A 26091-nucleotide genomic window follows, 5' to 3' on the forward strand; every position below is an offset into this window, starting at 1 on the left:
GTACTCACTACAAGCCAGTCCAGCCTCCTACAGGCACTGCCAGAGTAGGTGTTCATGCATGCCCTCCAGCAGTCGGACGATTTATGTGAGGACCATTTGTTAAATCATCAGGGGTATAATCCAAGTAGGAAGACAGTTTCAGCATAGGTCCTCTCTCCGGAGAGGACCCAGAAGCATTTGCACTCTCTGAAATATATCTGTCCTCTCTTTGTTGGTTAGTGTGTGATCAAGATCCTTTTCCCATCTAGTTTGACCATCGACTTTTACCAGTAATGTTACTGTAAGCAAGAATGCATATTGTTCTGACAGCAAGCCTCAACCATTGAATTTGGTCAGGAACCATTTCTCAAAGGTAGTTAAAAGTCTGCTTGACTGACTGTCAGAGCCCCCATGTCTCACCTGTGTATATCTGGGTTGTTCCATTTTGGGCAGCCCTCAATTTTCTTTGAGATTTTGGAATGAGAGTACCCTCTCTAAATCCATCACATTCCCAATGTGTTAGCAGCCACTATATGCCACTTGTGAAATTGCTTGCCCTGTCGGGCAGAAGTGAATTCAGGATTTCTAATAATCAGTGTGAGTGGGGAGGGAAAGGTTGCAAAGTTCTGTTTTTGCGCTAGAGTCCTAGACCACCAGTGTGGTCCTGGTTATCAGGGATCAGTATACCCCCAACAGCTATATTTCCTGACTAGCCAGAGGACTCTTCCATATACGTATCCCTGTGACTTGTTGGTCCACTAAGCACCAGTGCTTCGCTTCCTTGTGCCTGGACCATCGGAAATTACTGTGCTACCTGAAATATCACTTCAGGGATCCCGGGGCCCCTTTCCTTAGGGTGGTGATACAAGAGTACCAGTAACATTTGAGGTTTCTTGCCCCCAATATACGAAGTGCATTTCTTTCTGGATCAGCGCCTGGGAAGCTGGTAGGGGTTGCAGTGGGAGAGACTGGAACATAAATAGATGCTGGGGCAGCACTGTCATTTTAACAGCTGCTATGCTGTCTAGTCAAGAAAAGATATGTTTGGATCAAGAATTCAGGTTGCCTTGGAATCTGTAGTGTCAGCTCCTTGTAATTAATCTTTGCCTTGATCCCTGAAGAAGTACCCACATATGTGGAAGCCCACTTAATCGGAAGATGGGAGAGCTGTGTGTGTGCCACATCAGTCAGTATTGACATGTTTAGTATCTGGAATTTCTGAAGGTTCAGTCATCTCATCCTTTGCTGCTTTAAGTGATATGGTAGGGTCTGTCAGTGAAAGAATCACTTCATCTTCATAAATGCAAATGTTATTGGTGTCCCATGCAAACAACATTCTGTTTATTACTTTGTGTACTGGTACTCTTTGAGCCTATGGTTCAGTATTCAGAGCGAAAAGGAGGGGGGTGGACATCCCTGTTTTTTGCTGTGCATGGTGTAGGGAGTTGTAAAGATAATACTCTATTGACTCTAGTTTTTGCTCCAGTGGTGAATATCCACAGTAGATTTAGCCCCTAAACCTACTATGAAGCTAAATTCTTTAAGGGTTTGCATCAGATATGTCCAGTACACCGTGTCAATGCTTTTTCACCATCGACTGCCAAAAGGAGGACAGGCTTGTACGATCTGTTTGCCTTATCTAAGAGGTGCAACAGCCTCCTGATGTTGTCTGAGCATTTCCGTTTCAGTCTGACTGCCAAATCCCAGTAAAACGCTTTGCATCAAAGTTAATAAGAAAAAATGGGTCTCTATAAGAAGCACAAAGACGTCTTGTCCAATTTAGGAATCACAGTGATAATCGCCCTAAACATATAGGGTGACATCGTACCTCTGTCCATTAAGAAGTTGAACATGTGTGATGACAGGGGACTGGAGAGTGGCAGAAGGTTTTATAAAAAGATGGAGAGAACTTGTCCAGGCCAGGAGCCTTGTTGGTCTTCAGTCGTGTGACAGCTGAGATCACCACTTTGATTGTGACAGATTTGTCACCAGATTCTGCTTGTTGAGGGCACAGTCTAGGTAAGGCAGCCTGTGCTAGATACGGACCTATCTTTTCAGGTGGAGGTCTTGTGCAGAGAAGAGGGTCTCATAAAAGTTCCTAAATACCTCAACTATGTATTCATCCCCCGTGACCATATTCCCCTCAGCGTCGGCAATGCTACTGATCCCTTCACTACTGATTGTTGCTCACAATTTTGTGGGAGCCAGCAGTCTGCCAGGTTTGTTGCCACCTACAAAAATACTTATGTATTAGCCTTAATAGCGCACATTCTGTCCTGCCTTTGTCGAGCCTACACAGCAGCTTCCAGAGAGCACCAGACTCTGTGTGTGTTCAATCGCTTATGTACTATTTCAAGCTCTAAGACTTCCCTTTCTAGCTCTACCTGTTTGTACCTTTATGTTAGTGGCCAATGTTATGGACACCCCTTCAATCCTATAGTGAAGCTCCAACAGTGTCTCTCTAAGCTCTACTCATTTAGCTTCCACCATCCCTGTGAAACTCCTGTTCATGAGAATGGCCACCTCCTTCTTCTCAGCCATTCCCAACATGACGTATAGAGGGACCTTTTCAATCTGAGTCTCTGGCAGTCCCTTTGCAATAGATCAGTTTCCTGAAAAAGGTCCATGACACAATCGGACTTCTCCAACAAGAACAGTACTGCTAACTGCTTCTTAGGTCTATTCAGACCTCAAGCGTTAAACACCTTATGCTGAACCATCTGTGTTTGTGTAGCATTCTGCAATTGATCAGTGTCGATGTATGGTCTAAAAAGGTTTGGGCAGTAAATTGTGTATGTGAGTTTTTCAACAAGAACACAAAAACAACACAAACCTTGTTTTTGGCGACACTGGCCTTGCTGCTCGATTCACTTTGGGGTCCTCCTCTTTCAGACTGAGAACCTTACAAGCTTCCATGAAAGAGCGCAGTTGGTATTGTTGCCACTGGAAAATTATTATGAAAGGTCCTTCCAACCATATTTGATGCACTGTCATCATAAGAACGTTGAGGGCTCCTGAAAGTCTCTTTGCTCCCTCAAAGTTAATTGGCCCTTTATCACGTGCAACTCTGAAGATATCTTCCTACACCATGATATGCGAAAGCAGACCAGGGCATCGGGTGCCCCCTCGACGAGGGGCCCAGGCACCCTACTCTACGCCCATAGTAAATTTTGATGGTACCTATAGATCTCTGAGGATAGGGCAAGCTATTATATGCCGGGGCAGATGTGCAGCTTCCATTGAGCCTGAACTACACTTTTTTTTTTATAATATGGTGCCTGGAGCGATTTTCAAAGTCCTCTGTGTGCAGTTGCAGGTCCTTTTGCTGGCCTTTCATGTGGAACAACTCTTGTCACAACATTTCTAGCTAGTCTTCCTTAGCTGTTCCTGTTGTCTGCAAAAGTGCAGACTCCAACCCACTTTAGTGAGGTCCTCCTTCACCGCCCTCATCTCTTTAGTAAGATAAGCCTTCAATGCCAAAATGTCTGCCCTGGGGGTGCTAAATAGAGATTCTATAAATGCTCTTGTCAGGGGTTCCATATCCGGTGGTGTCTGAGAGGGCTGTGCTTCGCTGGAGGTGCTCAAAATAGGGGCTTCTCTTTAGGTATTTTCCTGTTTAGGTAGAGTCGATCATGTGTGCATGTCGTTGATATTAGCATCTTTTGTATTTCACCAGGGCACCATTTTGCAGTTTTCCAGGAGGTGGAGCCAACCACACTCTGCCCTTGAGAATTATGACATCTCTCAACCTCAGTTACCTCAGTTACTTCTTTACTTCTTCCTGCTGCTGTGTCGATGTGATCACTCCACAGAGGGCCATGTCGATCTGAAAGGTGCAGCCCAGGCCCCTGCAATCATTGTTCTTTGCCCCTCAGGGTACCTTCATAAGGCTGCTGTGACACCTCTGATCATGCCAACTGCCCTTTGCCTGGTTAGTAATTTGCCTCCCCTCTGCTGTGCTTGCAATCCTAGTGAGGCAGGTGCATCCCGTTTCATATAGCAACACTCCCACCAGTGCTTTCTCCACTCTGATTGGGGTTTCGCCCCTCCCCACTTCACGGACCCTGATGCTGCACTTACGATGCCCAGTTATCCCACTATATATTCTGGAGAAGGTCACGAGGTTGTGCCACCAGTCACTACTTCTCCAGGACCTTCAGTGCTCCAGGAGAAAGATATGGTTCACCCAGAGGTGCAGTATACTCTACCTGTGCTATTAACACCCATGATGTGATGTGCTTTCTCCCAATATCACAGTTTCTCAATGTAGGGGGAAGGGAAAGAATGGTTGTTCTTCTCTGAGAGTACCTTCATTCAACTATGTGGCACTCTCCAAACAAGGATCCCAGGCCCTGCTCTGCTGACAGTAACCTCTGAGGCCTATGCTGCCTGACTCAGCCTTTTCTGGCCAACCAGCAATTGCTGTGGTACCCTATTAGCTAAAGGGCTTACTGTCTGACACAGCCGACCATTGTGTGCTCTCTTTTTGGTTTTTAATGCATAGTTTATCCTTTGACCATAATCCTCAATGGGTGTAGTTAGAGATCATCATGCACCCAAAAGGATATGGTGAATTTTGCTTTGCTGCAGTGAGGCCATTGGTGTGATTGCCAACTCACAAGTCAAACATACTGGTTTTCATTAAACTAACTTTGCAAATGTGTAGATTTAACAAAGGTTTCAGTTCAATTCAATCTTTAATCGCCCCAAATCATAATTATAATCATAAAAGAAACAGAAGCATAAAAAACATACAAGTTAAAAACTGTTCATCATGATACATAGATAAAACTTATTTGAACATCTCCAGATGTAAAAAAAAAAAAGAGAGACAAGAGTTCATATTTATTGCACAAGCGTGGTGGTCCTCTACCTAATGCCACTTTCAATATAAACTGCGGTTAGATGGGAAATCCATGGATTCAGCAGTGACGGCAAGTAAGTAAAAGCATCTCTAGTAAAACAAATGTTGGCTTGTTTTAAAAAAGGTAAAAGATAAAGGTCCAGATTTATACTTTTTCACTCAAAACTGTGCTAACTGAAAAAGTATACCGCCAGCTAGAGACATTCCAAGATGCCGGCTGGAAGTCATATTTATGGAATGATGGTAGCTGGTGGTAAGGCCCGGCTAGCGTCTTGAAAAAAGATGCTAGCCGAGTGGGGGAGGTGTAGGGGGAACAGGAGGTTATCCATCAAAGGATGCATCTAACCAAAATGCCTCTTACCAGACTAGCATCATCCTTTGACGCACAATCCCCATGGACATGACTCCTTCTTTAGTAAAGATAGGAGTCATGCCCACCACCCCAATGGCCATGCCCAGGGACATATGTCATGCCATGTAGGGGGGGCCCAAGTTAGGCCCCCATATGGCACTTAAAAAAAATATGAAACTACTCACCTTTACTTATCTTACTTACCTGGGAATGTGTCCCCCCCATCCTCTGGTGTCCCTCTGGTGTGGCCGGGGATGTCCCTAGGGCTATGGAAGGGCACCTGCGGGCCCAGTCCATGGTCTCTGACCATGGAAATAGGCCCACAGGTCTCCTAACACCTGCCCTAACCCAGGCGTTAAATAATGAAGCTAAGCAAGCTTAGAGCCATTATTTAAGCCCCCCTTCCCCTGTGCTTGATTTTAGCACAGGGTTAAATATGGCACTAAGGCTATATATGTCATTTTTTGCACTGGAACGCCTACCTTGCATCTCATTGACACAAAGGTAGTTTCCTATAAGCAAAAAATGACTACGTCCAAAGTATAAATATGGAGTTAGGTTTTTGCCGAATTTGCGTAAAAAAAAATTATTCAAATTCTGCGTAAACAGAGTAGAAATCTGGGCCAAAATCTTCTCAGAAAAACTTACAGTGCAAGGTACTTTCCACAGACCAACCGTCACAGGGACAATCGGGTAAATTCTTAAAATAAGGGCCCTGAGCAGGGAAGGGCGCAAGGAAGTAAACAGTGCCTAGTCTGAGCCTGACCAGCAGGAACCTATGGTGCTGCTTCCTCACCCACATTAGGTATGGTGCCAAGACAGGGTTAGTAGGAATCTCTGCATATGCTTGGACGCTTTACTTGTCAACCTCTCTTCGCAGTCTATGGTCCCAACAGTGAGCTAGAAATGTACTCTTCAGTGTGGCAGCAAAGCTCGCTTTAAGACTACTAGGATATACTCTATCCAAGGGATGTCCAGGTAATGGTCTAGTTGGAGGCAATCAGTATGGAGAGATCTATTAAAGATCATCTGCTTCCTTGTCCAAATTCAGACCCACAATTGCAGGGTTTGCATTTTTGTGACATCTTCAGTATAGCCCAGACCCACCTCCATGTGGCAGATAAAGGAGCTTGTGCTAGAGAGAATAGACTATAACCGTTTAAAAAAAACATTCTCTACAGTTTACAGTCCCACTTGCTCACTGATACCCCACACCCTCACTTAGTAGGCCCTACATATGGCTATGAGTTCCTTAACTGACTTCAGTCCAAGTCTGCCAGTGAAATTGAAAACAGCCTCAACTCCTTTTGAGACGTTAGCAGCTCTGCTGATCTTCAGAGGTCTCCATATGAAATGTTTATTGAAAAGGACACCTAAATAGGTGACTATGGGGACAGTACGAACTATGTTACTATTGACTATAAAAAAGCGGTTCTCCTTTTTCGCGCCATAAACCATGACATGGGTTTTTGACTGGTTAACCTTCAGATCAAGGCTGGTCAGGTAATTGCAAAAGCAGTACAATAAGCACTGCAACCCATTAGCTCTCCTGGCTATTAAAACTGTATCATCAGTGTAAATTAATGCTGGGATGCAGTGGCCCCCTACTGCACCAAGGTCCACCAACTGCTTCTTTAGGCCATGTATATGTAAAGAGAAACATGAACTGAGCCATCACATGTCTCTGGCACGTGCCCCTGGAAAGGCTAAATGCTGCTGTGGTCTCCTCCCCCACCCTGGGCCGTATCTCACTCTAGCTGTAACTTCATTGTGAAGTTGCCTTAAAAAGTTGGCGATACTTCTCCACCCCCCATATCTGCCTAAATGCTCCACAATGTGGCTCTGTTGACAGAGCCAAAAGCAGAGCCTAAATCCATGAATGCCAGGTACAACTTGCCTTCTTGAGCCACAAAGTACTTGCCAATTAAAGGGACAAATTGAGGGCCAGGCCTAAAACCAAACTGTAGCTCAGACAGTACATTATGTTTGCCAGCCAATGTCTGTGGAATTAGTCAGTGTTATTGGGCGGTCACAATGAGGATCTCTTTGGGAGCCCTCTTTAAATATGGGGACTATGGTGTCAAGGGCCCAAGATTTAGCCAGGCCTGTGCCTAAGAAAACATTAAGGACATTCGTAAGAAGTGGAGCCCACAGCTCAATATTAGCCTTAAAAATGTCAGAGGGGATTCCATCAGGGCCTGGGGCTTTCCCGGCTGGACAACTATCTAATGCCATCAGAACCTCGCTAAGTTCAATCTATGGGCCAGCCAGAGTTACTGCCAGTGGCTGGGATTGCAAAGGATTCTCTAGGGGAGACAAAGACAAACTATCTGCTGCCCCCCCAGGAGTAGTGATGGCCCTAACATCGGGGTCCACATGGAGTTTCATGAAGAGGAAACCCAGGTGTTTGGAGAGATCACTGTATTGATCCCTGAGTCATTGTTGTTACTAAAATAATTACAGTTGACTGTCACCCAGAGTCTTACTGTCACGCAGCTCAGTGGCCTGAAGCAGGAAATAAAAAGCCTCCTCTCTTATGGCGGCTTTCCTCACTCTCACTGCATGCCTATAATGGGCCCTATTGTCCCGCACCTTCTCCTGATCTTTAGGGGAGTCTTACGGCTGCCAGCATCTGGTTGTGTGCTGCTGTCCAATTGGCAATAAACCACTTAACAGGTTTCTCCTTGCTAGACTTGATCAGGGCAAGAAGCAGGCTGCACCCAGTGTAACACATCCTGTCAAAGCACTTAATTACCTCCCACCTACCCCAGGATACAATCTTCAACTGAACAACTTTAAAAATCAAGCAGTGAAGATGCTACCAGGCTTGTCATAAATGAGTCTACATCCACAGTAGGCCACCTCTTAAGTATCCCCTTATTCTTTAAGTACTGGAGAGGGAGAGGAGTGTGCGCTTCCTTTGGCCAGAAAGGGAACATGCAAAAAAGGCTCAATACTCAGTGGTCACTGAGTGGCAAATCCGCCAGACGATATTCTGTTACCCAGTTCTCCAGAGATGAAGAGAAGAGGATAAGGTATATTTGGTTGGGAGTTCCCCTCCCTACATAAGTGGGTAGCACAGTAGGCTTTATAGTCAATGAATCAAAAGAGAACAGTAAATTGTATTTCATGATGACTTGGTTAAATTTATCCTCAAGCGGACAATGAGCAAAACAAGTAAATGGGTCCCCTACACTATCCACCAACTCGCAGGCCAAAGACACAGAGAGCTGGCAAAGTCCCTAATTAAAGTCTCCCATGAGCACCATCACATAGTTCCCCTGTATGTTACTTATACATTCGTCAGCATCTTTGAGCAGGGACCTGGGCAGATCTACCTTGGGGATACAAAACACATTATTATACACAGTAATAAAAAGCATCTGGGCTGTTAGACAATGCAGAAGTATAAATTGCGAAGAGTTGAGGTTCAACCACATGACCTGGGTGGGAAATGTAAGGGAGATGAAGGTTATGTCCTGCCCGTGGGACCCAGAACAGGGGATGTAAAATATGTTACATAACCATCCATAAATACAGGTTCAGTGAGCCATGTCTCCTGCAGACAAAAAACTGCATGAAGTTTAACCAAGTTATGCCAATCATTGCTACCCCACTTGCTAGCTAGACCCACAACATTTTATGAGGCCATTGAAAAATGCCAACCCCTCTGATTTCTAAAGTTCACAATGGGAATACTACTGGTGACAGTGTCCGAAGACAATGTAGCGTCGCTACCCAGCTGAAATGGTCTGATCCCTCCAACAGGATGGTGTTAATGTCAGCAGTTAGTGGCAGGTTCAGGACTGGATTTGGCTCTGTTAGTCTAATCCCTGCCATTTGAGTTTGCTGAGCAGAGATGATCCAAGTAGGGGGTAGTCAATCCAGCTGGTCCAAATGTGAGATTGGTGCAAACATGTAAGACGTCGTGATAGGCTGACCAGACAATGGTGGAGCAATGAGACCAACCCGTGGCTTGTAAAAAAAAAACAAGCAGAAGGGCCTTGATGGCTGAAGGGGAAGAAATCGCAAACTTTTTCTTTGCCAATATCTCCTTGGTCACCCTTCTGTCTTTAAAGTTTATCACTATGCAATTAGTTCCATCAGGCTTCGTTGAGTTACCCACCCATGTGGTCCTGCTAACAAAATTGATCCGGCTGTGTGACAGTTCTCGCCGACCCAGTCTACCATTAATCCAATGGACCACTATGTTGACTAAATTGGTCATGCTCTTCCCTTAAGTCCACTCTTAGCGGAGACCCATTCTTCAAAATGACCACATACGGAGTTGTCTGAGGGGGTAATTGAAGCATCGAAAGATTCAAACAAGTTGGGGACTTCAGGGGCTTCATAGCCTCCAATGCAGTCACCCTGGGATCGTGGCTGCCTATAGGTAACCTTCCCTCCAACATCGATCCTGTCCAGATCCATTAAGCCTTCCAAACCTACTGGCTGCTAAGGCCATGGGGCCCGAGCTGTCATTATAGCTCTATCCCCAATAGAACTCTCTGCCAGCACCTTGATAGTCTGCAGTTAACAAGTCACTCCTCAAATCTCTCAAGGCTCCTTCCACTATCGCCAAACAATACAATATTGGGACCAGTGAGCACATAAGGGTAGACATGACCCTCTTGCAGATTTTACCCAGGCTATCAGATGTGATTTAGCCAGAGTTACTAAACAAATGGCCGTGGGGGTTGGAATTAGACGTTGGGGTTGTCTTAGGTGACATCAGTGAGGAGCCTGGACACTGTCTTTTAGACTTGGTTCCCATTTCCATTCTCTTTCTCTTTGCCCCAATGTTTTTTGACTTTCATTTTTCCCTGTTGCATGCACTGTTGGAGGGTAGTGATCTATGGCAGGGATCCTTAACCTCAGCCATAGCCGCGATGGTCATTGAGAAGCTAAGAGTGGGCAGACAGGAAAGAGTTCCCAAAACGGCCAAACACGCTGACAGATGTGGAGAAGTAGCGTAATGGTGGGGGCAGCTGCAGTGGTCATGAGAAGAGGCCCAGGGTTTAAGTCCCAGGGGAAAGATAGTAGCAAACGCCACACTGCAAATATTATCTCCTTGTTGATTATCCCAATGACATGCTGTAAGAAACCATTTAGGGTAGACCCCAGAAATCATTTTGTGCTAGCAACCCTGCGTTTCTCCATGGAGCGCTCATAACCAATGCTTATACTTGCTGAAAATCCAGTAGCCAAGAGATTAGACAGACTTACTTCAGCAAAAATCAGATAATAGAAAACAAAATCATCAATACCTTCTGATGAAAAAGGGATGGCCAAGCTGAGCCTTATTGGGTCAATGACGGGTGAAGACAGGCCTAGTGCTGGCCCGGTCTTGGCCCAGGTGCGTCCCACACCGCGGGTGCACGTGTTGGTTTATGATGGGCTGCGTGTAGCAAACAGGTGAAAGAAGCCCCACCTCTGTGCTCTGGACAGTTCACAATGTGGTGCAGGGTGAGATATGGAGTCCCCCCTGTGCTGGCAGTCATCCCATGCCGCAAGTGCAAGCGCCACTTTATCAAGGGCTGCATGGTGGCAACAGGTACAGGAAGCCCCTCCTCCTTGCTCTAGACTGTCCACAATACAGAGCTGGGTGGTAAATGGAGTCCCCGCTGTGTTGGCCTACATCCCGTGCTACAGGTGCAAGCTCCGCTTTATGAAGGGCTACGCAGCAGCAAACAGGTGCAAGAAGCCCCGCCCCTTTGCTCTGCACAGTCCACAATGCAGTGCAGGGTGGGATATGAAGTCCCCGCATGTGTTGGCAAAGGTTTCAAAAACGTTTGTATATAGGGTACAGTTTCAACCATACCATGAGTGAAGTACTCTGAACCCACACATGGACGGTGCAAGGCTAGGTATTGAGCTCTTCTTAATGAAGTGATTTTTTAACTCACTAAAAAATTGTTTTGCTGTGTAAATAAGGAACACGAGGAAAACACGTATCTACTCAAACATTTTAGAGGTATGAATCTGTAATGTTGCTAGTATATCTTTTTCATTGTCAGCGCCCCGTAAAAACACTTTTGCATTCACTGACTCGTGCAAAAACTATTTTGCACTGCCCAGTCAGTCCAAATGTTATTGCAAAAAATTACAATACCATGTAAGACAGAACTGTTACACCATAATTGTGCAGGCACTAGTGCCGTCTGATGTTGTTTCTACAGCCAATGATGCTACTGAAGGTCATACTGATATCAAATTAGATCATTAAGAGGAATACTCACTTATTAATGAAATATTGGATTCTTTTATTTCTACAGCTTTGTAGCAAATCACATCATGTTGGAAAGACTTGTAAGATGCCCTATTCATCCTGGTGGGATGGGATATGTGCAAATCACAGAATTTATTCAACGAATGCCTTTTCAACCTAGATCTCACTGAAAGGGATCGTTTGTAGTTACTATTGGCAAGAATTTCCTTAAATCTACTTGTTCTCAAAATGAAGCTTTTCAACCTCTGTGAAATATGAAATATGTAATTATTGTCTATTGCTTGTTGTGCTCAGTTTTTAAAATGCTATTTATCTTCATTTCAATTATTTTCCACCTGTATGCAATCTTATATGTAAAATCTCTAAATCGATCCTGTTTTCTCTTCACCTTTTTCATTTCTCTCTTGTCATTCCATGTGTTTCTTTTCATGTGTGCTTTATTTCACAGTATCTTTTATGTATTAATAAAAATAATTGCTTTACAATGCGTGTTTAAATTACATCTTGTGTAAACACATTTCTAATCCTTTTGAAGTAAATGTTTTAGTTTCATTGAATTGTTTTGCCCTAAATTATAGCATATGTATTTTACTATATTACTTTTCCCGTGTTGACCTTTTAAAGCTGTTTTCTGGTTTAAACAAATAGTATACCCATGGTAAAATTATTAAAATAAAAAAGGAAAGTACTCACCTCTTTGAAAATATCAAGGCTATATGTGTTGTCATCATCAGCAAAATATACAACTCCTTCTACTGAACGGTTGGACTTAAATGTGTCTCGCAACCAGGACAGCGCCAAGTTTCTTTGCACAGTACCCCTAGACTTTGTTACACCCTTAGGGGTTTTGATGGACAAATGGGTGTATCGTAAGCCACTCTTTTGCAGAAAAGAGGTGACCAGCTGGGTCTTATTTGTGGAATCCTCAACAACAATCCAGTGGAACTCTGGGACATGTAGAAATGTGTTGGAAACACGAGTCAACTCCGCTTTCTGCACCAGCCTTGTGAAGGTGGGGGTTATTGCAAAAATAGTTGGTAGTTTGGTACGGTCGTCTTTTTTATGTCTAAAAACTGAAAAAAGAGATTGCAAAATACATGTTACGTGCAACAGGATTTTTTGTAATATAGTTATTTTTTTACTTTACTAAAAGGCAACCATTTATGTTCTGTACATGTAATAGGATGAACATAAAATACAGGCACACAATTGTATAAAATGAGATATAATTTGGTAATTGTGTATGTCGTTCTCGTTAGAAAACATGAATGAAATGTTTAACACTTTTGTGGCAAGTCAGGCAAGTCTTACCCTCCAAGTCAGGAAAGCCTTACACTCATTGGGATGTTAGTACTCAATATCCCCAAGAAACAATTAAAAAAATTATAGCAAAATTCTTCAGAGGCTAACGAGCTTCATGTACTATTGGCAGTTAAAGAAATCCGTTTATGTTATCTGCTTGTGTGTTATGATTTTCCATTTGGAAGGGTCAACGACACAGGAGCTGGGCAAATCATACAAATTCATACAAGAATGTCCTACTTACACAGAAATTAGAGAATCTGGGATTACACCCGTTGTACATGCTTCAGATATCAGTAGTGATATCTGCATAGAACATATTAACAATACACAATGAAATGTCTCTATACAAGTGTTACAAGTTTAGTCTAGATTGAATTAAACATGGGTTACTTGATTGGTTGTCTTACTTGATGTTGGTGGTTTTTGGTAGGGACTGGTGGCATCGGCAAACAGTTTCTTCAGCAGAGTTGTAACAATAGCTTGGAACCAGAGACTTTACAAAACAGTTCCCCTCAGGGAGGGCGTTTAGCATTGATAATGTTACATTACAACAGTTGAAGTTGGTGTATCTCATCATTAGATGTTCTAGTTATCATCCGGAGTGAATATCGCATCCATCATGAAATCCTAAACTGTGCCTACATTTTCAGTGAAAGTAAGGCCAATGACGAGTAATAGTGTATACAGTCTTTCGCCTGCTGCTGTAGTGTATCCCACTCCCCGAGGGAATCAAACCTCCACCCTATCTCCCCAATCGTCGCTCGAGTGCCCGGTGAGTGTTGGTTATCAATAAATGTCTAAAAGACTGAACTTCCTTGCGGGTTGACAGGTTATGTGTTCCGGTCATGTACATGTGCAGTATGCCCCTGTCTGAGTGTATTAATGCTTCCTCACAAAGTGTGTGATGTCGAGGGGACTGCGTGACCAGGTCAGTGGTCCTTCGCAGCTGGCAGGCGTCTAGTGCTTCCTCTTTTTGCTGTTCCCACTCATTTACCAAAGTGCTCCAAGCTCTGGCCCTTTCCATGGGGCCTTGGCCCCTCCAAACCTCCCTGTGCCTAATCATCTCTTCCGCCTTCACCCATCTGAGGACTTCCCTTCTCCATGCTTGCACACGTGGTCCTGTGGTTTCTTTCCACGTCACTTCGATCTCTCTTTTGGCCAGGACTAGGGCTAAATCTTGGAACTGATTAGTGTATTTGTGTTTGGGTTGGTGTCGATATCCCCCTAGTAAACAGTGTCTGGGGTTATCCGGTACTTTCCGATCAATAACGTCAGATATGACTTGTGTTATCTCGCGCCAATACTCCTGTAGGGTTAGGCAGGTCCAGAACATATGTATAAATTCCCCACCCTCCTCATGGCATCTGGGGCAGCCAGATCCCAGGGCTCCAAAGTGCCTCTTGATTCTGCCCGGTGTCAGATATGCTCTGTGTAGGACATATGTGTTAATCAATTTAAATCGAGCATTCCTAGAGGCCCTCGGAATCCAGGTCAGTATTTCCTCTTAGTCTCTATCTTCTATGACGATCCCCAGATCTGTTTCCCATTTTTGTTTAAGAACTGTTAGTGGGAGTGTCAGCGCAGTTCTTATTTTTCTATATATGTGGGTCACTGCCCTATTTGTCCCTGTTGCACTAACGAGGTATTGTGTTATCTCCGAGATAGGTGGTTCTGAATTATCAGTATGCCAGTGTTTACTCATCGAGTTTGTGATTGCTGTATGAAGCAGGAAGTTCCCCATTGGGATTTGATATAGAATTCGAAAGTCCTTGAAGGGCAGTAGAGAGTCTGCCTCGCATAAAGTGCCCAGGGTGGAAGCTCCTGCCTTCTCCCAATTCTTTAGTCCACTCCAACTGCCCTTATATGGAAGTGCTAATAGGCACCGCATTGGTGTCTGGGGGTAGAGGGGCATGGGCATTTTGTCTTGCGGAGATGTCGTCTCTAGCATTTATGGATTACTTCCAGTGTCTGGGATCTAGGAAGCACAGGCGGTCCGAGGCCCAGAATGACTCTGGCCAATGAGGACAGTTTGGGGGTAGATGATAATATTTCATGACCGTGTGTCATACGGTCTGCCGTCCATCTGGTTAGTCATTGCAGTTGGCCTGCTAAGTAATATGCTTCAAAGTCTGGGACAGCCAGTCCCCCCTCTTCAGTAGCCCATCTCATCACTGCAAGTCCCCCAGATAAAACCTGTTATCAGAGAATCCAAATCCCTAAAGAAACTCTCAGTGATCTATACTGGCAGTGTCGTGAAAAAATATAATAGTCTGGGGAGGGTTATCATCTTTAGAAGCGCCACTCTGCCCGCAACCGAGATGGGCAGTGTGGACCAAAACCCTATTGAGCTCTTAATGCGTCTCAGCGCCTGCTGAATACTGCCAACGTACAGGTTCTGGCAGTCATGATATACATGGACTCCCAAATATTTTAGACACCTGGGTTCCCATTGTAATTCTCCTATGTTCTGTGGAGGATTCCTCCCCTCTTCAGTCGGAAAGAGAATGGATTTCTGCCAATTTACCCTCAGCCCAGACAAATCACCAAAGTCTCTTAGCAGCACCCGAGGGCCCTGTAGATCCCTTTCTGTATCTTTCAAAAAGAGCAGGAGGTCATCCGCGTATAATGCTATATGATGAGTCTGAGCCGCCAGCGTGATACCCCTAAATGTTCTGCCCTCTCTAGCATTGCAAGCCAGTGGTTCGATTGATAATTCAAATAGCAGAGGGGAAAGGGTGCAACCCTGTCTAGTTCCCCTCTCTACTTATAGCCATCAGAGATGGTAGTGCCTGTCTGGACCCTGGCTGTCGGTCCAGCATACAGTAGTTTTGTCCAGGCTATAAAACGGTTTCCCATCCCAAACATGCAGAGGACCTCATATAAGTATCTCCACTCCAGGCTGTCAAAAGATTTTTCAAAATCAATAGCGAAGACTGCCACCCTATACTTATCATAACCATCACTTTGCATCAAAAACAGGAGGCGTTGTATGTTCTGCGCTGTTCGGTGTCGTGGAATAAATCCAGCCTGATCTGCGTATATTGGATGTGGCATGTGTCGCATGAGTCGGGCCGCTAGTATTTTACTCAGTATCTTATAGTCTGTCGCGAGCATCGATAACAGGCGGTAAGAAGCCACATCCGTAGGCACCTTCCCCGGCTTTAAGAGCGGTATTATCAGGGCTTTCCGAGCAGACACAGGTAATGTCCGGTTCCCAGCTGCCGCTTCAAAGACCACCACTAATCTAGGTCCCAGTTTGGCTAGATAGGTTGAGTAAAATTCTATTGGGAGTCCGTCTGGGCCAGGTGTTTTATTGCGTGCCATGGAAGCAATCGCTTCTTTCACTTCTGGTTCCGTGATCGGCGCTCCCAGTTCGGCTGCATCTACAGCCGATATCGTAGATGCTGCAAGAAGGCCCGTATTTCCTCACGGGGGGACGTGTTTTACTACTGTATAGATCAGCATAATATTTCTGAAATTCGTCATTAATAGCCGACTGAGAGTTAATACAATCGCCTCCGGGTTGTGTAAGTTCGACTATCACTGAGCCCCTTTTTGCTGGATTTGCCAGCCATGCCAGTAATGAACTCGCTTGATCACCCTCCGCATGTGTTCGTGCTAGGTATGCTCTATAGTCGAAACAACGCAGTCTGTCAGTTGCCAATATAGGCGGTCATTATGAACATGGCGGTAAAGACCGCCGTGGCGGCGGTGAACAGAATCCCGCCAGCGGTGGCGAATGGAAACCCGCCATATAATGAACAAAAACCCAACCCCGCCAAACATTCCCACACCACCACTCCCCGACAGGACCCTGTCGGCGGGAATCCCGGCCCACCCCACCCCACCACCGCCAAGCACACCACAACCCGCCCTCCAAATAATGATGCACAAATCACCTCAGCGGACAGTGGAGGCCGGACGACCATTGGCGGCTGCGACCGACACGGGGGCAAGAGGCCCAACAGCAACAAGTGCACACATTGGCTAGGCTTAGCACCCGCACACCTGACACACATCCAGAACACCATAAAACACCCCAGACACACCCCACAATCCCTTGCAAGGAAACCACGACCAGAAGACGAAGAGCACCAGAGCCAGACAGAGGACGCCAGCAGACACAGCACGCATAGCGACCCATACAGGAGCACCCAAACCCCGTACCCATTCCCAACGGCATCCACCACCCTCATCATGTCCCCCCCAAAAAATCCTTGCTTCACCGAAAGGGAGCTAAGGACCATGGTGGAGGCGTACCCACACCAGTGGACCCAGGGCTCAAACAGGTGTGACAAAGCAACAGAGGCCACAGTCTCCCACCCCCAACATGCAGGAAGACGAGGGCCCCAGTACTAGTGGCACATCAAGACCTGCGCAGAGGACACAGGCACAGGGGGCCAGGGCGAGGTCAGGTGCCCCAGTGGGTCAGGGGACAGGGCACCGGATAGATGCAGCAGCCCAGGACGTCATTGCAGAGGTTTTGGGGGCATACCAATCTACCCAAGACAGGTTGGCACAGATTCTATCCACCCTGGAGCAAAGTCAGAGGATGCAGCTGGAACAACACCAACAGGCCATGGAGCAGTGGAAAGAGCACAATGCCACAATGGCCATCATTGCTGGAGCACTGCTGCAGTTGGTCAACAAACCCTCAGACACCCACACTTGACAAGAGGCCCCCACAACAGCCCTGGACAACCAGCAACAGATGACCCAAGCAGCAGAAACTGCACACGAAATACCCCCCCAGGAATCACAAGGCCCAACCATGCCACCCCAAGAAGCTCCACATCAGGCGCCCAAACGGAGTCTCAGACCAAGATATGGCACTGGAAACCCAGCTAAGAACAATCCCCCCTCTGACAATTGACACTGCTACTACTGCCAAGCAACCATCCCACCAATTCACCAACTGCACTTAGCTGAGGGCTAAATAAAGTAGTAAACTACAAATAGGACCCACCGATGACAACAAACAGGCCTGCCACCAAGTCGGTTTTGAGGACACCCAACCATTACGAATTCCATCACTGTACATATCACGTTCCACTGTATTTCACCAATAAATATCTTATCTCACCTGTAACACTGTCCCCTGTCTTCAATGTTGAATAGAGTGGAGTAAGGATGCAACAGACAGGGATCAACTTTATTGTCAAATTGTTCATGGTGGTGGTAAAATGTATTTCAAAATATTCAAGAAGGAAATGCGTTTATTGCCTGTCTGTACCATGCTGAAGAGGTCCATGTCTCACATATCACGACCAATTCCCCTTAGATGACATGGCACACTCACAGTATCATTCACTAACCACATAGACAGACTGAAGTCCCACACAGTTATTGGAAGTAGAGTTGTATCAGTTGGTTTCTGGAATTCACAACTTCCCCTTCCTCACCCTCACCATCACTCTTCTCACCTCTCTGAGGTAACTGATCAGGACCTATAGCACTCTCCACCTCCAAAAGGGGGATTGAATGTCTCACTGCCACGTTGTGCAGCATGCAGCAGGCCACCACTATTCTACACACCTTATCAGGCCCATAGGTCAGGGAACCCCCAGAGAGATGTAGGTACCAGAATCTAGCCTTCAGGAGACCTCTAGTATGCTCTATCACCCTCCTAGTACGTCCATGGGCCTCATTGTATTTCCTCTGTCAACCTGGCATTTAAACCTCCTTGCCAAGCCCTAAACTCCCCTTTTATTGCATATACGCCAGCCCTAAGATAAGCCCTAGGTAGCCCATAGGGCAGAGTGCTGTGTAATTAAAAGGTTGGACATGTACTTTTAAGTTTTACATGTCCTGGTAGTGAAAACCTCCTAAGTTTATGAGGCCTGTAGCCAGTCTTAGGTCACAAGACTGGGTGTAGCTGACAGTTAGGCTTTGTGAATTCCCCCCAGACAGTCACACAATAGAGGGATTAGGTGTGCCAAAATTGGCCATCTGCTGGCAGGATGGGGGGTGGAGCTGAGCACAACCCCACTTGCAACTGGACAGCCTGTACTCTGCCTTCACACAAAGGGCCTAACAACCCTACATTGTCATTGCAGCAAGCTGGAAGCCAGGGTAGGGGAGTCAGGAAATTACATTCACTTAAATGAATCTTTCCAGGAGCTTCTCCCGCTTTCCAGAAGAAAGCCACCAGGATATAAAAATAGAACCTTCAGACCCACTCTTCAGTTCACCACTGGACCGCAGGAGGACTCTCAGACAACTGCCTGCTGCAGTGACCTGCTGCTGTGACCACCTGGAAGGACTGCTTTCCTGCCTGGGGCCTTGCTTGAACCCTCACAGGCCAGCCGTGCTATTGAGCCCTGCATATTCACATGCACCCAGGACTACCAGATTGACTCCAAGGACTAGTTTGCTAGCTCCCTGTTCAGAGCCACAGGGACATAAAATGATAACACCATATTCAACCCACATCTAGACCTGCACTGAGTGAGTCATGAATGCCCAAGAGTTGTCACACCAGTCCGGGACCCTAGGTTGTCGTGCTAAAGCTGCCCAGATGGCCAAATCCCAAAACTGAGGACTGAGGAAAATATTGGCCAAAAACTTCTCTGAGAACCAGAAACAGACCAGGACCGACCTGCTTGCCTATCCGCCCGAGGTGCATCGCCAATCGGATTGATTTTGGGGCTTCTCCTGCTATGTTCTTCTTCACAACAACAAATTCTTTTTAGCAGTTTTTCGCCAAAGGGATATCTGACCTTGTGGAATTGTCTTTGGGTACAGCCCTCTGTCTTGTCCTGCTGGAGATTTCCAACTTCCATTTTGTCGACTAAGCCCATAAGAAGAAATCTTCCCCGCAACTTCAACCAAAGGCCACCTGACAATGACGCTCCCTTCTAGGACACCTCCTGCAGCCTTGCCCCACTGAACTTCTTAGACATTTTTTCGTAGAAGTTCCTCTGAGGCTAAAGGTAATGCTGATTGGGCCCAATCCACTTCTTGTATCTGAACCACGCTCCAACGCGGCCAGATATATTTTTCAAATTTGGAACGGTCCCACGCAGCTAGGTGCTCGCTGTTAGCACTTTGGTCTTTTAGGTGCTAATTTTTACTACAAACTGTAAAATTCATAACTCTCGTTCTACTAATTGGATTTTTTTTTATTTTGGTCTCAAATTATTTACTGAATTTTACTCTTTCTTCCTAAATTGGTGTGGGAGTTTTCTTGTGTTTTGTTTCAACTTTATTATTGTTTGTGTGCTGCATAAATATTTGGCACAGTGTCTCTAAGTTAAGCCTCACTGCTTTTGTGCCAAGCTACTACAGGGTTAAGCACAGGTTAATTTTGTGACTTCTATGGCTCACCATAAAAGGGTTTGTGGTTGTTGCATGAATAGGGTTTACACCCCTCAACCAAAAACTCAGTTTCTCATACCATCCCACACTAATTCCTCCAAGTTTCTTTATTTTCTTCAGGGCCCTCAACTCTGAAGTGGTGGACCTAATTTAGGGAATGTCAAATGTCAAATGGCATTAGATAAGACATAACTTTCATTGGAGGAGGATAGTCTTACTGCTCCAAATTTTGATTCCTACTGCTTGTCTGAACAACTTTAGTGGGCATTAAAATAGATCAATGAGTTAAGCATGGGATAATACATCTATCTGAGACACAGCACTCCCAGAGGCAATGTTTGACCAATAAGACAAATGCTATCTTTAGATACACCTTATGTAAAACAATCAGATGCTGCTGAATGTGATTCCTTGAACACGCACACTCCAACAATGCAGATAGCCAGAGTTGCAATTGTGGTGCAACCCTAGGTTTACGGTGGCATCCAATGCAGCTAACATAAAGTTGTGAATCAAATCAGGCTTTTGTTCATGGTTGGAAACTTGTTTGAAGGCATGCCACTTTCAAGAGTTTCAGATACCATCACCCAATTCCCACAGGCTAATGTCTAACATGTTTTCAAGTGAAGGTGACTCACAAGACCTGAGGTTGGCAAATGGCAAAGCTCTTGACTTCCAACATCCTGTGCTCACTCTTCAGGTTGGGTGGAACTTGGAAATTAGTTACACAAATGCACAGTGCCATTGATGGCAAAACCATGATAGAAAATCAGAGAAACAAATCAATAGTGGGTATGGGCAGAGAAATGAATGGTGCTTCCCACTGCGTTTTCCTGCAAGGTTGTCCACAAGAATCACATTTTATTTGGTACAACACACTATAATGCAACTGTAATGCAGCTAATATAGTTGATGCCATTAAACCTACATCACAGGTTCTAGATGATAGCAGGCACTTGACTATGGGGAAACACAACAAATAGAGGCTTTGTTATATGTTATGGCCATGTCCCTCCAGGAAATCATATGAATTGACAGTCAAAGTTGTAGTTCCAGAACTTATGATCAGGACCCACATTTACAAGCCTGATGTCTGGCTACTTTTCCTGATGTCTACACTCTGCAAGAAATTCTAGAATGCAAATTGTCATATCTATTACTATTGTTGGTCAAAAGGCACATTGCAATCACATGGAGATCCTCTTGCACCTCACCTTTCCCAGTATGAAGGAAATAAGTACTGAAATGGCCATAGACACAATATGCAGCAATTCCTCCACAATGGAAAAGGGAGTGGAGGGGTTGATGGCACGTTCGTAGGGCACGTTATTAAGTGTTTGAGACACTATTCTGATTATGCTAGCTGGAAAGCATGATAACATTGGGTTTCCTTATTATATTTAAAAAGTGATACTTATTGGTAGCATTGGCAGTAGAAGAAGTGAGAAATTCCAGGGCCAGATGGCAGAAAAACCTAGAAGTTTCTCCCACTTCAAATCCTTCAAGGTATAAATATCAGACCTCCAGACCAACTCTTCAGTTCATGCCTAGACCTGCGGAGGACCCCCAGAATGACTGCCTTGTACACCAGAAGACTAACCTGCTGCTTGAGGCCTGCTTTGTATCTCTGAGGACTGCCCTGTTGCTGCTAGAGAACTGCCCGGCTGCTTGAAGCCTGTCTTGTACCTCAGAGTATTGCCCTGCTGCTTGAGGTCTACCTTGCTGCTTGAGTCAGAGTGACTCCTCTGGCTAATTAGCTGGCAACCTGTTCTGAGCTCAAAGGACACAAAACGCTCTACCAACTTGAACCCTGAACCTGGGCCCTGTCTTAAGTGAGTAATATCCTGCCAGTGTGCCCACCCAGTCCTGGACCCCTGGAATGGTGCTGAAGGTGCCCAAACAGCCCAAAACCAAAACTTGTCAGAACTTTTTCCACTAAAATGTAGTATGAGAACTGAGAGAAGATTGGGACCTACCAGCTCACCAATCTGCCCATGGTGCTTTCCTAGTCGACCTGACTTCACGGTAGCTCCTGTTAGGTTCTTCTCCTTAGCAGCAAATCCGGTTCAGAACAGGTTGCCAGCCAACTAGACCCTGGAGTCACTCTGGGTCAAGCAGCAAGGCAAGGCAATGGTCTGCAGGCAGCCTACTTTGGTGACCCACTGCACTCACTAAGTCTTTTGAGGATATGGCAGAGGTATTCCATGGGATTTGAGCAGCATCGGGCACACCCCACCATCAACTGACCCTTTTGAAGTTGGAGGGCCCTTTTCTCAATGCGAGGTTGGGGGTGTGATGCAGCACCTGCATACAGCAGGATACGTGACTTGTAATTGACCCAGAATGGCCAGCTGTATGTGTATAAATTAAAATGTTGCACCCCTCTTAATCACCAGGGCTTCCTTTTCATTGTGGGTGATTGCTTAGAGTCGGTGGGGACCTTGGTGGTAAATGCAATGATCCTCCATTATTCATCTTTGGCATGCTGCATAAGAACTGCACCCAAAGCTTGTGGGGCTGGCAGTCATCATGAGCTCAGATTCCTTGGCAGGAGTGAAGTACACCGGGATAGTGTCCTGGAGGAGTGCCTGCTTGATGGCTTGGAATGCCTCATCTTCTGCTGTGCCCCATGTCCATGGAGTCAATGTTTTCATCAGGTGTTGTGGGGGCTGGCTAGAGTTGCGAGGTTGTGAATGAATATTCCACAGCATGTCACAAGCCCCAAGAAGCTCCAGACTTCTGATGGGGTTGTAGGCTTGGTGGCCTCTTTAATGTCCATGTACTTTATTGGATCTACCTTAATTCTATTGCTTGAGAAGATGTAGCTGAAGAATTCCATCTCTTGGCGGAGGAACTGTCATGTTTTCTGGTTGAGTGTTAGACCTGCATTGTTGATCAGTTTGAGAGCAACTCTTAGTCTGCTATGATGGCTTTTGATGGTGGGAGGCATGTAAAGATGCGATTGCTGGCATTGATCAACCCTTCTAAGACAGATAGGACCTTTTTGATTCCATTTTGGAAAACCTCTGCCACTGATGATATTCCAACGTTGATTGAGCCTTTGGTATTGGCGGAGGCCGTCATGTGTAGAGAATGTCATTGTGTAAAAACATTTTTCCTGCAGTTCTAGTTGGTGGAATCCCGAATTCAGGTCAAGCTTCGAGAACCACTTGGAGCTTTTAAGGTCAGCAATCAATCATCAATGGTAGAGGTGATGTTTGCCTCCCTCTTGATGGCCTTGTTTGGCAGATGCATGTTAATGCAGATGCGGATGCACCCCCGTTGTTTCGGTTTCCTGGAGACGACCACTGGTGATCCCCATGGGGTGAGTCTGGATACTTTCTCAGTGTTAAAGCAAAGACCCCTGGAAAGTGGCAGTGAGTAAACTGGCCAGAACAGATTTACATATTCCTGTTGAATCAAGAAAGGGTTGTATAGTAGATATCCTGACTGAAGAAATCTGTTGTGTAATGCCCATTGAACAACCTCTTTTTCAGCATTTGGTGCAAGAACATGTAGTATGTATGATACTATGTCTGGCCCATAGGGCTCTTTGGGACAGTGGTCCCTTGAAACCTAAATAACAAAATTAAGTTTTTTCCATAGATGGCAATTGTGATCATCAGCCTAGGTGAGACTTCTCTCTCCTCGTATCCAGTGGGCAATTCGCCATCTCAATGGAACTATGAAACATATTGCCTTCATTTATCCAGGTCATTGAGGATCATTTCAGATTTACTGGTCACTGGTTGGTCATCCAGCCATCCACTCCTTTGAAAATGTCATCTACTACATGAGCATGGTATACAAATCCTCCTAGAGATGAAGCTCATTAAACTGTGCCATATTATGAATACAAATTCGGATTAGAATGTATTACTTTACTCTACCTTGTTTCTCATCCTTTCCTTACTTCGTCTCCATGTATCACCCCTTTCTCATAACTCTCTCTGGCTAGTCATGTTTTGTATCCTGTGCTTCTATTCCTTGCTCTGATACTCACGTCTCCCCTCTTGTTATTCTCCTCCCTCCTGCTCATATCTCTCCCCCAATGTATCTTCCCAAACTCCCTAGTGCCGTTTTTTAGGTCTTGCCTATGGACAGTTTTACTAATTGTGTAACGAAATTTGAGGGTCCCCATCCTGCAAAGTACCTGGAGGGGGCCACCTCACCGCTGGACCCAGTCAGGGGACTGTAGGAAAGTACCATCTTGCCTGGCATGTTACCCCCTTATTTCACTGTATATATGTTGTTTTAGTGTATGTGTCACTGGGACAATGCCAGCCAGGGCCCCAGTGCTCATAAGTGTGCCCTGTATGTGTTCTCTGTGTGATGACTAACTGTTTCACTGAGGCTCTGCTAACCAGAACCTCAGTGGTTATGTTCTTTCTGCTTTCTAAATTGTCACTAACAGGCTAGTGACCAATTTCACCAATTCACATTGGCATACTGGAACACCCTTATAATTCCCTAGTATATGGTACTGAGGTACCCAAAGTATTGGGGTTCCAGGAGATCCCTATGGGCTGCAGCATTTCTTTTGCCACCCATAGGGAGCTCTGACAATTCTTACACCGGCCTGCCGCTGCAGCCTGAGTGAAATAACATCCACGTTATTTCACAGCCATTTACCACTGCACTTAAGTAACTTATAAGTCACCTATATGTCTAACCTTCACCTGGTGAAGGTTGGGTGCAAAGTTACTTAGTGTGTGGGCACCCTGGCACTAGCCAAGGTGCCCCCACATCGTTCAGGGCAAATTCCCCAGACTTTGTGAGTGCGGGGACACCATTTCACGTGTGCACTATACATAGGTCACTACCTATGTATAGCATCACAATGGTAACTCCGAACATGGCCATGTAACATGTCTAAGATCATGGAATTGTCACCCCAATGCCATTCTGGCATTGGGGAGACAATTCCATGACCCCCTCGAGTCTCTAGCACAGACCCGGGTACTGCCAAACTGCCTTTACTGGGGTTTCACTGCAGCTGCTGCTGCTGCTGCCAACCCCTCAGACAGGTTTCTGCCCTCCTGGGGTCCAGCCAGGCCTGGTTCAGGAAAGCAGAACAAAGGACTTCCTCAAAGATAGGGTGTTACACCCTCTCCCTTTGGAAAAAGGTGTCAGGGCTGGGGAGGATTAGCCTCCCCCAGCCTCTGGAAATGCTTTGATGGGCACAGATGGTGCCCATCTCTGCATAAGCCAGTCTACACCGGTTCAGGGATCCCCCAGCCCTGCTCTGGCGCAAAACTGGACAAAGGAAAGGGGAGTGACCACTCCCCTGACCTGCACCTCCCAGGGGAGGTGCCCAGAGCTCCTCCAGCATGCCCCAGACGTCTGCCATCTTGGATTCAGAGGTGTGCTGGCACACTGGACTGCTCTGAGTGGCCAGGGCCAGCAGGTGACATCAGAGACTCCTTCTGATAGGCTCTCACCTGTCTTACTAGCCTATACTCCTTCCTAGGTAGCCAAACCTCCTTTTCTGGCTATTTAGGGTCTCTGCTTTGGGGAATTCTTCAGATACCAAATGCAAGAGCTCATCAGAGTTCCTCTGCATCTCCCTCTTCACCTTCTGCCAAAGGATTGACCGCTGACTGCTCAGGACGCCTGCAAAACCGCAACAAAGTAGCAAAGACGACTACTGCAACCTTGTATCGCTTCATCCTGCCGGCTTTCTCAACTGTTTCCTGGTGGTGCATGCTCCGGGGGTAGCCTGCCTCCTTCTTGCACCAGGAGCTCTGAAGAAATCTACCGTGGGTCGACGGAATCTTCCCCCTGCAACCGCAGGCAACAAAAGACTGAATCACCAGTCCTCTGGGTCCCCTCTCAGCATGACGAGCGTGGTCCCTGGAACTCAGCAACTCTGTCCAAGTGACTCCCACAGTCCAGTGACTCTTCAGTCCAACTTTGGTGGAGGTAAGTCCTTGCCTCCCCACGCTAGACTGCATTGCTGGGTACCGCATGATTTGCAGCTGCTCCGGCTCCTGTGCACTATTCCAGGATTTCCTTTGTGCACAGCCAAGCCTGGGTCCCCGACAC

The 26091-nt window shown here is 45.9% G+C and overlaps 1 protein-coding gene across 1 annotated transcript in view; it reads right to left on the reverse strand.

The window, feature by feature from the left end:
* The window catches only part of LOC138299643 (galactosylgalactosylxylosylprotein 3-beta-glucuronosyltransferase 1-like), a 266337-nt gene that overhangs the window by 236755 nt on the left and 3491 nt on the right, over positions 1 to 26091 (reverse strand). The window contains exon 2 of the mRNA XM_069238095.1: positions 12118 to 12497. Within this exon, the coding sequence (XP_069094196.1) occupies positions 12118 to 12497 (380 nt within the window). The remainder of the gene's footprint in view (positions 1 to 12117; positions 12498 to 26091) is intronic.

The sequence above is a fragment of the Pleurodeles waltl genome, chromosome 6 (genome assembly GCF_031143425.1).
Source record: "Pleurodeles waltl isolate 20211129_DDA chromosome 6, aPleWal1.hap1.20221129, whole genome shotgun sequence".
NCBI lineage: Eukaryota > Metazoa > Chordata > Amphibia > Caudata > Salamandridae > Pleurodeles > Pleurodeles waltl.